The sequence below is a fragment of the Haliotis rufescens genome, unplaced genomic scaffold (assembly GCF_023055435.1).
Source record: "Haliotis rufescens isolate VD_foot unplaced genomic scaffold, xgHalRufe1.0.p SCAF_5, whole genome shotgun sequence".
Lineage (NCBI taxonomy): Eukaryota > Metazoa > Mollusca > Gastropoda > Lepetellida > Haliotidae > Haliotis > Haliotis rufescens.
In genome coordinates, this window is record NW_025964223.1 from 60875033 (window position 1) to 60888536 (window position 13504).

Below are 13504 nucleotides of genomic sequence, written 5' to 3' on the forward strand. Positions count from 1 at the left end.
TATCAGAAGTACAACAGAGATATAATACCCTAGATAACCGAGGATGTGTCTTTCACTTACGGCAACTCAGGCAGTAGGCATTCAGCTCTGTCCCCCTATATTGTAGGTAACCATGGTAACAGGACAATATGGAAATATTTCTTGGGGATGTTAACTTTTTATGCAAAACATAGCAAGATTAATGTTTTTGAAAAAATAATAATTAAAATTTAAATTGATTGGTCAGATTTTAGAACAAAGAACCAATATATGAATTTAAGTGAATTCAAATGTTTAGACTCGTATCAATCAGTGGGACAGTTGGAAGTGTGGAACAGTTGGATGCCATCTACTGACAACTGAAGGGGGTACAGGTCTACACCACACAATATAATGATGAGGCTCACCAGGTACTGGCTGCACATGGTGTATCCATATGGGGAATCAAACCTGGGTCTTCACTGCCACAAGTGAACACATTAACTGCTGGGCTACCCCACTACATATCTAATAACAGATAACTGGCCTATGATACTTTGCAAAATGTTATAATAATAATCCATAAACAAACACTAAGGCTATGAAAAGAAGATACAAATCTAATATCGCTTCCTTCATCACAACAGAAATGAAAAATCTAAATAAATATCAAAATGATAATCACCTAAAACTAATCCAAAGCCTAATGAGAATAGACTATCTATATCATATTTTCAAAATCAAATCAGACATTAAATGAGTAAATAAGATATTAAATAAAACAGCTGCATCTAAACCCTACCCCATGGAACTACAAAGCGTGTTCAACTACGTCACCAAATACAGCTAACAAAGCAGTGAGAACTAGTTGTACACAAGGAGCATGTTGAGTGAGGCGTTCCGCTGCAACCTGGAGCGAAAAGCAGGAACAGATCTAAGACAGACACCTTCAATGTCCTCTGCAGTGACTGGAGTTTCCTAAGTTTGTTTATCTCTCCTCGCGACGATTTCAGCAAGTCGGCCGATGTAATGTGACTTCTACGTAGTCGTTCCCTATCAATGCCATCTATTGTGAGGTTTTGTCCATGTAGGTTGCGTAAAATACCTGTGAGGTCGTCATGGCTACCTGATGGAGGTTCGGAGGATACACTGGACTCTGCAAGAGATAAGAGCGAGTGAGTGAGTGAGTGAGTGAGTGAGTGAGTGAGTTGGATTTAACGCCGCTTTCAACAGTATTCCAGTTATATCACAGCGTGTCATCTCGATGTGAGAGAAAAACCTGAAGTGATGCAGGTTTTAGACGTTTACCACTTTGGTGAAATCCATGAACACTGATATGGTGCTGACAAACCTAGAAACATAATCGGGGCGAACAAGGATTTGAACACAGAATCATAGACTTCTGGGGTGCCCAAGGCATGCAACTCTGCACACTCTGGTGTGGATCGACGCTCATGATATCATTCACTGGATTGTCTGGTCCACACTCAATTATTTACATCATATAGCTGGAATCTTAGTGACTGCTGCATCAAACAACAACTAGGGCATTGCGTAAATGTTGATATACGCCGCAGTCAGCGACTTTTTAGTTTCACTTTTATTTTTCGTAACATTTTTCTTTACTTCTGAGCACAGAATCCCTACATTTGTACACAGCAGATGTAATTCAGAATTAACATATCATTATTAGTTTCGACAAAATCAGTAAATGCACTATCGTGACACTGGATATTCTGGTCCATCTCCATTAGTGCTACTCAAAAGTGAGTGAGTGAGTTTGGTTTTACGCCGCTTTTAGCAATATTCCAGCAATATCACTGCAGGGGACACCAGAAATGGGCTTCACACATTGTACCCATGTCGGGAATTGAACCCGGGTCTTCGGCGTGACGAGCGAACGCTTTAACCACTAAGCTACCCGACCGCCCCTGCTACAAGTTTTCCAGTCCTAAAACAAACGCGTATTTAAAAATAAAACTGTGTGGTCTATTCAAATAATTTGCCCCATTATTTTGCCTTTTATGTCCATTTGAATCTGTTTTGGTAATAATCAAGACTGGTTGTTCTCTGGTGTTGACGCTTCATACATAATTCTGTCCTGGAGATGTGTCAATCTCATTAAAATCAGATCTTAGTTCTGCTAAACAAAGATCTGAGGACATCCCATTAGGGTTCACGTCAGAACGACCTTTCATCCGACCAATCAAAGCGTCGCTTACCCGATCATGAAAGTGACAGTCAGAATGTGATTTCTAATCATGCAGCCCGGAAAACTTTAAAACGGGGTATTCCGAACGATAGTTACGGGCTTAATGACTGAATCTATACAATCTAGACCATATATTAGCCATTCGAGAATGTTCTTTTGTTCAGGTTTCAAATTTTTTAAGCGAGAATTTGTCAAAATATGTTTCGAAGCGTAGTCGCCAATTTGAAATTAGTGCCGTAAAGCACGAGAAAGCTGCCTTCTGATTGGCTAATATCAACTTCTTGTCAGTAATTCCATTGGTCGGTGAGAGTTCACGAACGGTCAGTCTGACGTGACCCGTAATGGGATGTCCTCAGATCTTTGTTTAGCAGCAGCGAGAACTAAGATCTGATTTTAATGAGTGAGTGAGTGAGTATGGTTTTACGCCGCTTTTAGCAATATTCCAGCAATATCACGGTGGGGGACACCAGAAATGTGATTTTAATGAGATTGGGAGAAGTGTTAACAATGAAGGCTGTGTCAGGCTAACCATCAGCTGATTGTACAAGAATTGACCATCACTGTCAGGGAATGACGGTACAGAATCAGTCATGTTCAACGTATGCATCTACCTTTCGGTCTTTTCTCTACGGATACCGAGGAGTCTGCAGCTGGCACCAGAGTGGAGGTGCTGCCACCTGAGTCTTGTGTTGCTGTGCCGGACAACGTGTTGGTGCTGCACGTGGACGTCTGACTGTTGAGTGATAACTGACTGCCCATCTGACTGCTGATGGACCCGTCGTCCCCCTCGTCTTCCGACTCTGAGTAGTAGATATCTGGGGGAGGAGATAGTAGCATCACTGTAGTCAGATAGGATAGTAGTACAGTCAGATAGTAGCTAGAAGAGCAGAATAATAGTCAGATTGTTGCAATTATGGTAATTGTAATTGCAGCATAATAGTAGTCAGTAGCTGGGATAGGAGTATAATGGTAGTAAGTAGCTAGGATAGTTGTATTATAGTAATCAGTGGCTAAGATAGCAGTATAATAGTCAGTAGTTAGGATAGTAGTATAAAAGTAGTCAGGTAGTAGCTAGGATAGTAGTATAATAGAATTCAGTACCTAGGATAGTAGTATAATAGTCAGTAGCTAGGACAGTAGTTTAATAGTAGTCAGTAGCTAGGATAGTAGTATAATAGTCAGTAGCGTGGATAGTAGCATAATAGTAGTCAGGTAGTAGCTAGGATAGTATAAAAGTAGTCAGTAGCAAGGACAGTAGCATAATAGTAGTCAGGTAGTAGCTAGGATAGTATAAAAGTAGTCAGTAGCAAGGACAGTACATAATAGTAGTCAGTAGCTAGGATAGTAGTAGAGACAGATAGTATCTAGGAAATGAATACATACAGCCCTAATGGAACAATGGAACTTCTTTATCGTTTCAGGGCAGCTTCTTGCACCTTCATCAGGTCAATACTGAGTGAATGTATGTGAGTTGATATGTATACTGGATGATATGCCTAGGATTCATGTACAGTATACCAGTAGTGTAGACTTACTCTGTACCCCCATGGGGTGAGGCGAGCGTGGCTCAGGCTTAATGAAGCCCCCCGTGGTGATGACTCGACTTGTATCAAAGTTGATGGCCGCCAGGCCCATCTTGTTCATCCATCTGAGAAGAGGAACAAGGGTCACTTGGCAATGTGGACAAATGTTTCACATGATACAACACTGTAAGATGCTGTGGAGAAAAGGTGGCGGAATGACCACTATTGTTTGTTGTAAATGCTACACTCAGCAATATTTCAGCAATAAGACGGTGCCCTACACATTATCATTATCATTTTTTTATGTATTTAAGTATGATGTAGCCGGGGATAGAACCACAGACCTCCTGCTCTCTGGGCAGGTGCATTATTGCTTCACCTTAGATGACTGGGCCACCGTGGGAATGGAGAGAAGGGAAAGATGGCCACATGAACACAACATGACGATCACTCACTTGCTCATATCATCCTGTCTCTCTGATGCGAAGTAGAAGGTAGTGCCGGGGTTGTGGATCTTGAAGGCACTGAAATCAGAACACAGTTACCAATTACTACATAGATACAAATGATACATGGCTAGTTGTGTCTCTCACATCACTATCACCATCATCATCATCATCATTCTACTTTCTCACATCACTACATAGATACAAAAGATACATGGCTAGTTGTGTCTCTCACATCATCATCATCATCATCATCATCATCATCATTATCATCATCATCATTCTACTGTCTCACAGTCCTACATGAGTGAGTGACCTGGGTTTAAATCTGCTTTGACTGTTTGTTTGATGTTTAACGCCACACTCAGAAGACAAACCCTCAGATCAAATCTTGGATCTAAACCAAGAATCAATGGATCTTGGCATGATGACTTGATACACCATACAGTAGGGATATATGTCATATCACAAACTGCTATAATTAACAGCACATCTATCATCTAGTCTGACCACGTATTTACATTTTATACAAACATTTAAAAATAACAAGAATTTGTAAAATATCAGCTTTTTTACATGAACTTAGCCTTACTATTACAACATGATTATATAGGTTCATGTCTACCTGGAAAATATAGCCAAATCAAATAATAAAATTGTAAGAAACGAGCTTTTTCACCCAAAACTATTGAACACTGAGGAAAGCCCAAAGTGATGCAGGTCATATTGTGAGCACATTTTTATGTTGCTTACACAACAATACACCATAATCAGGGTGAACCTAGGTTCTAACCCCTCGTCACAAGTATCCTGCACACCTAAGGTACGTAACTCTGCACAGCAAATTGCGATGCCATGGTTGGCTGGACAACATATAAGATAACACAGTTGAAGTATTAATGACAGTATCAGCATCAGTAGTTGTGAGTCGTGGGTGTCCAGCTCCAGCTCTGGTTTTCAGACGGTGAAACAACATCGAGAAATCTTTCAAAACCACTTGAACAACATGCAGATATACTTCTCGAAACGAAGTTCAACAACACCCAATTTTGTTCATGTGACTAGTCAATCTGTCATGACAGATTAACTATAGTCCCATGGAAAAATTATGACATGACAGATTAACTATAGTCGTATGAAAATATTGTTGTTTAACTTCTTCGGAGTAATATACATAGAATGAAGACAACAAACCACAATAAAATAAAACTCAACAATGGCGTACACCTGCCCCAAAAAATATACAAGAATACATTTTGAAATAAACAACAAAACAAAAAACAGGTTAACAGAAGCAGTGTCTGAAATAACACCTATATTTTCATCACATCATACATAAATACCAGGGGTTAAGAAAACCTACTTAGTGTTGCAATTTGTCATATCTGTGATACAGAATATTTCTCCTATCCCCTCATTATAACACTACTGTCATACATAGAATATTTCTCCTATCCCCTCATTATAACACTACTGTCATACATAGAATATTTCTCCTATCCCCTCATTATAACACTACTGTCATACATAGAATATTTCTCCTATCCCCTCATTATAACACTACTGTCATACATAGAATATTTCTCCTATCCCCTCATTATAACATTACTGTCATACATAGAATATTTCTCCTATCCCCTCATTATAACACTACTGTCATACATATTGCAACATCATGTGAAGAAGGTATCAAATTCACATTGTGACCATCCTCGATGACCCAGGGAAGTTTATCTCCATTCTATTCAGATAATTACCCTTGACCCATTTGCGCGATAGCTTTGTTTGGAAGTGACGTCACCAACCCATCTTGTCTATTTCCAATGTAACACAGTTTCTCTTGAGGGTAAGAGATTGATGGTGATTTTTACCATCATGCTATTCAAATGGGGTGAAAATGAAGTTATGTTAGCAACTGGGTCTAGGGTATGATAATAGATTGGTGATGTTATACCCTGGATACCTGAGGATGCATTATCACAAAGCAAGGTCTTAGTTCAGACACTGCAAAGGGAAACCAATATCAACAATAATGTTGAACAGAAGACAATTATCCAACTGACAGAAGACAATTATCCAACTGACAGAAGACAATTATCCAACCTACAGAAGACAATTATCCAGCTGACAGAAGACAATTATCCAGCTGACAGAAGACAATAATCCAACTGACAGAACACAATTATCCAACTGACAGAACACAATTATCCAACTGACAGAACACAATTATCCAGCTGACAGATTCCTGTGAGCCTGCATACTCACCCATGCTCACTGTGCAGCAGCCAATAGTAAAAATAGGCATATTGTAACCATGGCAACATCATGATTGACAGATACAAAAAGACTGCTGTTTCATACTACTCTATACTTAAGAAATAAACGACTAGTGGGAGTTGTTTACTGTACAATAAAACACTGCAGGGAGAATAAACCATGAGGGCTGATGTGGTTTATTCTCCCTGCAGTGTTTTATTGTAGGATAAACAACATCCAGGAGTTGTTTATTTTGTATATGAGATATCAACATTATGTACAGCCTCTTCAAGGATGTTAAATAAATGTACAAGCTTTGAAAATATTTACCCGTACTTAAATAATGATGACTCTCTGAATATAATTTGATCTCAGCAATGTCAGACTAGTCCATTTTTTTAACAGTGGTGTTAAGTTTGGTATTTCACGGATATTCTCACAATTTTCACGTTGATTATCTGTAGCTGTCACCCACTTTTGGCCATTCCGTTAAACTGCGTTACCGAGCTACATCTTTGGGGAACAACTCACTAGACATTTTCCTCTAAAAAAAAATGTTGTACAATTTATGACGTCAACAAGTTGTGAGTGTATGTTCTAATCCCAAGAAATTTTGTTCTTTGCGATTTATCATGAGTGAGTGAGTGAGTGCAATCCGCAATGTCAAGTGCACTACTCTATGATGACAGAGACTAACAGTACCCCTATCAATTGTTGAGTAGTATACCCGTCCGCAATTTTATGTGCACTACTCTGACAACAGACTTACAGTACCCCTATCAATTGTTGAGTCGTATACCCATCCGCAATGTCAAGTGCACTACTCTATGACAACAGACTTACAGTACCCCTATCAATTGTTGAGTAGTATACCCACCCACAATGTTATGTTCACTACTCTATGATGACAGACTTACAGTCCCCCTATCAATTGTTGAGTAGTATACCCATCTGCAATTTTATGTGCACTACTCTGACAACAGACTTACAGTACCCCTATCAATTGTTGAGTAGTATACCCACCCACAATGTTATGTTCACTACTCTATGACAGAGACTTACAGTACCCCTATCAATTGTTGAGTAGTATACCCACCCACAATGTTATGTGCACTACTCTATGACAGAGACTAACAGTACCCCTATCAATTGTTGAGTAGTTTACCCACCACAATGTTATGTGCACTACTCTATGAGACTTACAGTACCCCTATCAATTGTTGAGTAATATACCCACTCACAACGTTATGTGCACTACTCTATGACAGAGACTAACAGTACCCCTATCAATTGTTGAGTAATATACCCACCCATAATGTTATGTGCACTACTCTTTGACAGACTAACAGTACCCCTATCAATTGTTGAGTAGTATACCCACCCACAATGTTATGTGCACTACTCTATGACAGACTAACAGTACCCCTATCAATTGTTGAGTAGTATACCCACCCATAATGTTATGTGCACTACTCTATGACAGACTAACAGTAACCCTATCAATTGTTGAGTAGTATACCCACCCACAATGTTATGTGCACTACTCTATGACAGAGACTAACAGTACACCTATCAATTGTTGAGTAATATACCCACCCATAATGTTATGTGCACTACTCGATGATAACAACAGACTTAAAGTACCCCTATCCAATATTGAGTAGTATACCCACCTACAATGTTATGTGCACTGCTCTATGATGACAAAGACTTACAGTACCCCTATCAATTGTTGAGTAGTATACCCACTCACAATGTCATGTGTACCTTTCTGTGTGATGACAAAGACTTGCTTATCCACCATAGATTCATCACAAGTCAGTAGGAAAGTAGCAAGGAACTTTCATTACTGTCTGATGCTAACTGATAAGCACATTCTGAATCAATGTCTTTCCAAACATGGTGAAGTTTGGACAACACCAAATTGAAAATGCATGAATAGACATCCCTATTTCCTACATGTACCTGTACTAGTTTAACGTTTTGACTACAGGGACAGCTACTGATACCTAACATGTCCACCATGTGCTTACCTCTTCTTGGTCTTGATGTCAGTGGCAGGAGACACCTGGAAGGCCGGCAGATGGATCACCCCCTCCGCCTTCAGATCCTGTCACGACAATATCGGGTCAATATAGGGTCAACATGGATCAACATAGGGTTAGGTCAATTAGGAGATAAACCTACTGTGTTTTGAAATTTGATGTAGTCCCACTGTAGAATAGATACCTCTTTATTCTAATTTTGAACCTCAATTACTGTGTGATTTACATACACGTATAAAACAATCAGGTCATGCATACACTGAACTTTACAGAAGTTCTATCTTCATTCAAACATATAAAAGTCAGAAGGAATGGGTGCATCGTCAGAAAGATATGCAAACATTAGTGTCTCTTGTGGTACCATATAGTTCTAGATAATTTTTGTAATTAAACCATATATCACATGACTAACCATGGGTCTGGGTAGTCTTGTGGGTACCCGGATCCTGCTCGGTACCCACCCGACCTGAGTACCTGAGAAACACGTCCCGGGACTTCTGAGTCGGGTAACTCTGACCACGAGAGTTTGAGGCCAGTTTCCAATTCATCTGACAAACTTTGTTAAGATGTACCCCTTCTGAACTATGTTACCAATACAGAACAATCAACATCTCAGGTCTAGTTACAGTAGTGATGGAACACCTACGTCCTTCTCCTTGTAGTAGAAGAGGTTGGAGGTCTTGAGGATGCACCATCTCTTGGCCCAGCTCTTGTTCAGGATTCCACGGGACATCTTCCTCTTCAGCAGCCAACCCTCACAGTCCCCCTTCCCCAGGTCCTTGCAAGACACACGGCGATCTGGATGGAAAGAGGAGACAGTCAGACAGACAGACAGACAGACAGACTAAGAGTCAGAGAGACAGACAGAGAGTCAGACAGTGTGTCAGACAGAGTCACACAGACAGTCTGTGTCTTTACATGTCACACAACCTGTAACAGCGAAATAGTCTTACAGTCTCATGGTCAGACAGACAGACAGACAGACTAAGAGTCAGAGAGACAGACAGAGTCAGAAAGTCTAGGTCTTTACATGTCACACAACACGTAACACCGAAATAGTCTTACAGTCCCATGGTCAGACAGATACACAAACAGATAGACAGACAGACAGTCCCTTTGTCTACGTCCTTACATGACATACAGCATGTAACAGGTGGAAACAGTCGATAGTCAGATGGTCAGACTGACAGACAGACAAGGAAGACCTCCTTGCCCAAGTCCTTACATGACAGGAGACAGTCAGACAGTCCGATGGTCAGACTGACAAACAGACAAGGAAGACCTCCTTGCCCAAGTCCTTACATGATAGGAGACAGTCAGACAGTCAGATGGTCAGACTGACAGACAGACAAGGAAGACCTCCTTGCCCAAGTCCTTACATGACAGGAGACAGTCAGACAGTCCGATGGTCAGACTGACAGACAGACAAGGAAGTCCTCCTTGCCCAAGTCCTTACATGACAGGAGACAGTCCGATAGTATGACTGACAGACAGACAAGGAAGACCTCCTTGCCCAAGTCCTTACATGACAGGAGACAGTCCGATAGTATGACTGACAGATAGAGATAGACAGATGGGCGGTCAGACAGACAGACAGTACCCATTGCCCAGGTCCTTACATGACACATCGTGATCTGAAGGGAACAGTTGACAGTCAGAAAGACACCTAACAGTTTCAAGTAACAAATATCTCACCGAGTCTCTTGGTTCCAGTTTTGGCCCTTCTTCTCACCGTGGGGGACTGATAAAAACAAATCAAAGTAATCGATTAAAAAATAAACATCACTGAAAAATAGGTTTCTTATTGAACAAAGAACTATGAATTGCCACAGATAATCTCATTTATCATCACAACAAACACATGGCAGTTTTAAGAGGTGTACGCGAGTACTGTCAATAACAACACTTACATCGGATACGAAGACTTGACTCTTGTCCACGGGTATCTTCTGCACCACTCCACCCACCACTATATGTGTGTAGCTGCAAATAATAATAATAATAATAATAATAATAATAATAATAATAATAATATATTGCGCATATTTCCACAACACACGGGGGCACGCTCAAAGAACTTTTATTACCCCAGTCACTGGATCAGTGTGCACTCAACTATCATTCTCAGCTCCCTGGGGAGTATACAACCCAAGCTGCTTTTATAGGTGCTGGAAGGTTAACAGCCACATTACCATCTCATCCTACCGGGTACCCACTCACTGGTGGGTGAACAGAGGCACATTTCGAACAAAGTCACTTGCCCAAGGAGACACCACATGTGTTACATGTGCTTCAGTGTGAGGCAGGACTGAAGCCCTAAAACTCTCAGGAGCCAAGCTGCCAAAACTCAGTCACCCGTCCGAGGATTCTTCCGATGTCGCTTAACTTCATGTGATTTATGACCTATGTGCTGTGCAGAGGACCAGGTGCCACACCGGGGTATTAGGAAGTAGCAGTAGGGGGCGTTCATTCTTTTGTGAGTGAGTGTCAGGTTCAACACCGATTTCAACAGTATTTCAGGTATAGCACGGCTGGTCAGTTTGATGTGGGAGAAAATGAATCCGAAATGATGCAGATCCTAGACACTGACCACTTTGGTGAAACCCACAAGCTCAGGTATGGTGCAGATGTATGTTCTTGGGTTAAGAGTCCCCGCGGTTGGTGCATTTTATTTCAGGGTGGACAGGTTATTCTATTCCTGTTCCTTTGTCTCCAACTCTCCAGCTTCTCAATACAATAGCTTTCAGCTCCCTAGCTGATTAACATCACCAACTACAGCTTTCTTCCCTAGCATTTTCACACTTTTTGGTCACACTGCTTATAACTCTGCACAGGCAAGACATTGACAAGCATGGAACTTATCCAAAGTAGTGCCGACGACCTCATTTGCATATTTATCAGATGGTGATACCAGGTTTATGGCATCAATAAAACTCTCCTGTGTATGATACACCCTAATCCTGATATAATTACCTGACACTTTCCTCACTATCCTCCTTACAGTCAGCTGCAAAGCCAACATGTTTCTTCTCCTTCGGTGAATCTTGTTCTTCCTTTAATTTGACTTCCTGTAACATGAAAACATCATTTACATCACCACTGCTGCTATTAATGTCAATGTAACCATTATCATGTACACTATCTACATCACAACACCGCAACATCACCACCGCTGTCCTTCATGACATATCATCATCATCATCATTATCATCATCATCATCATAACGCAACATCACCACCGCTGCCATTCACGACATATCATCATCATCATCATCATCACAGCGCAACATCACCACCACTGCCATTCACGACATATCATCATCATCATCATCATCACAGCACAACATCACCACCGCTGCCCTTCATGATATCATCATCATCATCATCACAGTGCAACATCACCACCGCTGCCCTTCATGACATCATCATCATCATCACAGCACAACATCACCACCGCTGCCCTTCATGACATCATCATCATCATCACAGCACAACATCACCACCGCTGCCCTTCATGACATCATCATCATCATCATCATCATCATCATCACAGCACATCACCACCGCTGCCCTTCATGACATCATCATCATCATCATCATTACCACCACCACAGCGCAACATCAACATGGACTTGATTATTCACAGACCGCTCTCATATAGCTTGAATATTGCTGAATGCGGCCATAAACAACAAACAACAACAAAATTGGTGAATATCATTTTATTTGAGTTAGCAGTCAAATAAATGGTAATAGAAGGACATGAATCATATTTCCAGGGACTGCCATTTAGCCTGAGCAGAGTGTCTCTTTAATATAACTCCTAACCAAAGAAGTTCCTCACTTACGTCAGATCGGGTTGACGAATCAAGACGCTTAATCGTCATGAGAGTGGGTTGGTCACGTGCGTTGTTGTCCGTGGCTACCTCGGACACCACCTCCTTGGACTGGGAGTAAGGCCGTTCCAGTACCTTGTACGGGTTCTCCAGAACATGGGGGGTGGGCTTCGTCACGCGGAACTCCTGGCGCCGGACCTCCACGGACTTCTGGTCAGGGTTCTCGACAGTCTCAGGGGAATCTGGAGACATAAGTGCGTCTCCTGTATACACTACCAGTGAATACGCTACAGGTTTCACACAGTTTGTGAAATGAGAGGTGAGGTGAGGTGAGGTGAGGTGAGGTGAGGTGAGGTGAGGTGAGGTGAGGTGAGATGGGGTTTAACGTCACTTTCAAGATTATTACACTTTTATAGCGACGTGCATGCATGTGTGTGTGTGTGGCTGCTTGTACTAGACCGGACAGGTGCTGATTAAAAGTGCTTGTCCACTGAGATACCATGCCACAGTCTAACATGAACACCCCACTCAGACACAGAATACTGACTCAGTCCTTGTTTTAGCCCCTTAATGCTGAACACCAGGCAGGGTAACAACATGAACCATCTTTGAACGTCTTTTGGTATGACGCGGCCGGGGATCGAACCACAGACCTTCTGCTCTCTGTGCAGACACTCTATCCACTACACCATGGAGGCAGTCTTTGTGAAATGACAAATGTCACTTAACTTAATAAGACATAAGACAAGCTGAATCAGGCAAGCGAGCTAGTGCCATTTTCTAACCCTGGAATACACAAGCTAGAAAATGTGAATCAATTATTGGCCAGAGATTTTAAGATTTATATTTTTACGCTACCAGAACTCATTTTGTTGAGTTGGTGGATCCATAAATCAATATACTTCAAGAACTAATTACTACCTTTAAACTACTAAAAATATTTGTTCATGAAGAACACACTGAAATTACACAATTCAATGCCATGTGCCCATTAAATTTGTAAAATGTATTCTTGTCAGTTATGAAGGCTGAATTCAGCATTAGTGAGTGAGTGAGTGAGTTGGGTTTAACGCTTCTTTTAACAGTATTCCAGTAAAATCACGGCGTGTCAGCTTAATGTGGGAGGAAAGCCCGAAGTGATGCAGGTCTCAGAAGTTTACCACTTCGGTGAAACCCACGAGCATGGGTATGGTGCTGACAAACCTAGAAACAAAATTGGGGCGAACCG

General features: G+C 41.2%; 1 protein-coding gene across 3 annotated transcripts in view; it reads right to left on the bottom strand.

The window, feature by feature from the left end:
- Nucleotides 1–13504, bottom strand: part of LOC124140355 (CNK3/IPCEF1 fusion protein-like) — a 68651-nt gene that overhangs the window by 4617 nt on the left and 50530 nt on the right. Inside the window, exons 10-20 of one of the 3 annotated variants that reach the window (XM_048384586.1) lie at nt 12289–12518; nt 11414–11508; nt 10351–10423; nt 10136–10181; nt 9087–9238; nt 8429–8505; nt 6405–6413; nt 4149–4217; nt 3706–3818; nt 2782–2985; nt 906–1114 (exon numbers count right to left, since the gene is read on the bottom strand). In XM_048384586.1, the coding sequence (XP_048240543.1) occupies nt 906–1114; nt 2782–2985; nt 3706–3818; nt 4149–4217; nt 6405–6413; nt 8429–8505; nt 9087–9238; nt 10136–10181; nt 10351–10423; nt 11414–11508; nt 12289–12518 (1277 nt within the window). The remainder of the gene's footprint in view (nt 1–905; nt 1115–2781; nt 2986–3705; nt 3819–4148; nt 4218–6404; nt 6414–8428; nt 8506–9086; nt 9239–10135; nt 10182–10350; nt 10424–11413; nt 11509–12288; nt 12519–13504) is intronic. The other 2 variants (XM_048384588.1, XM_048384587.1) reach the window with 2 other exon arrangements.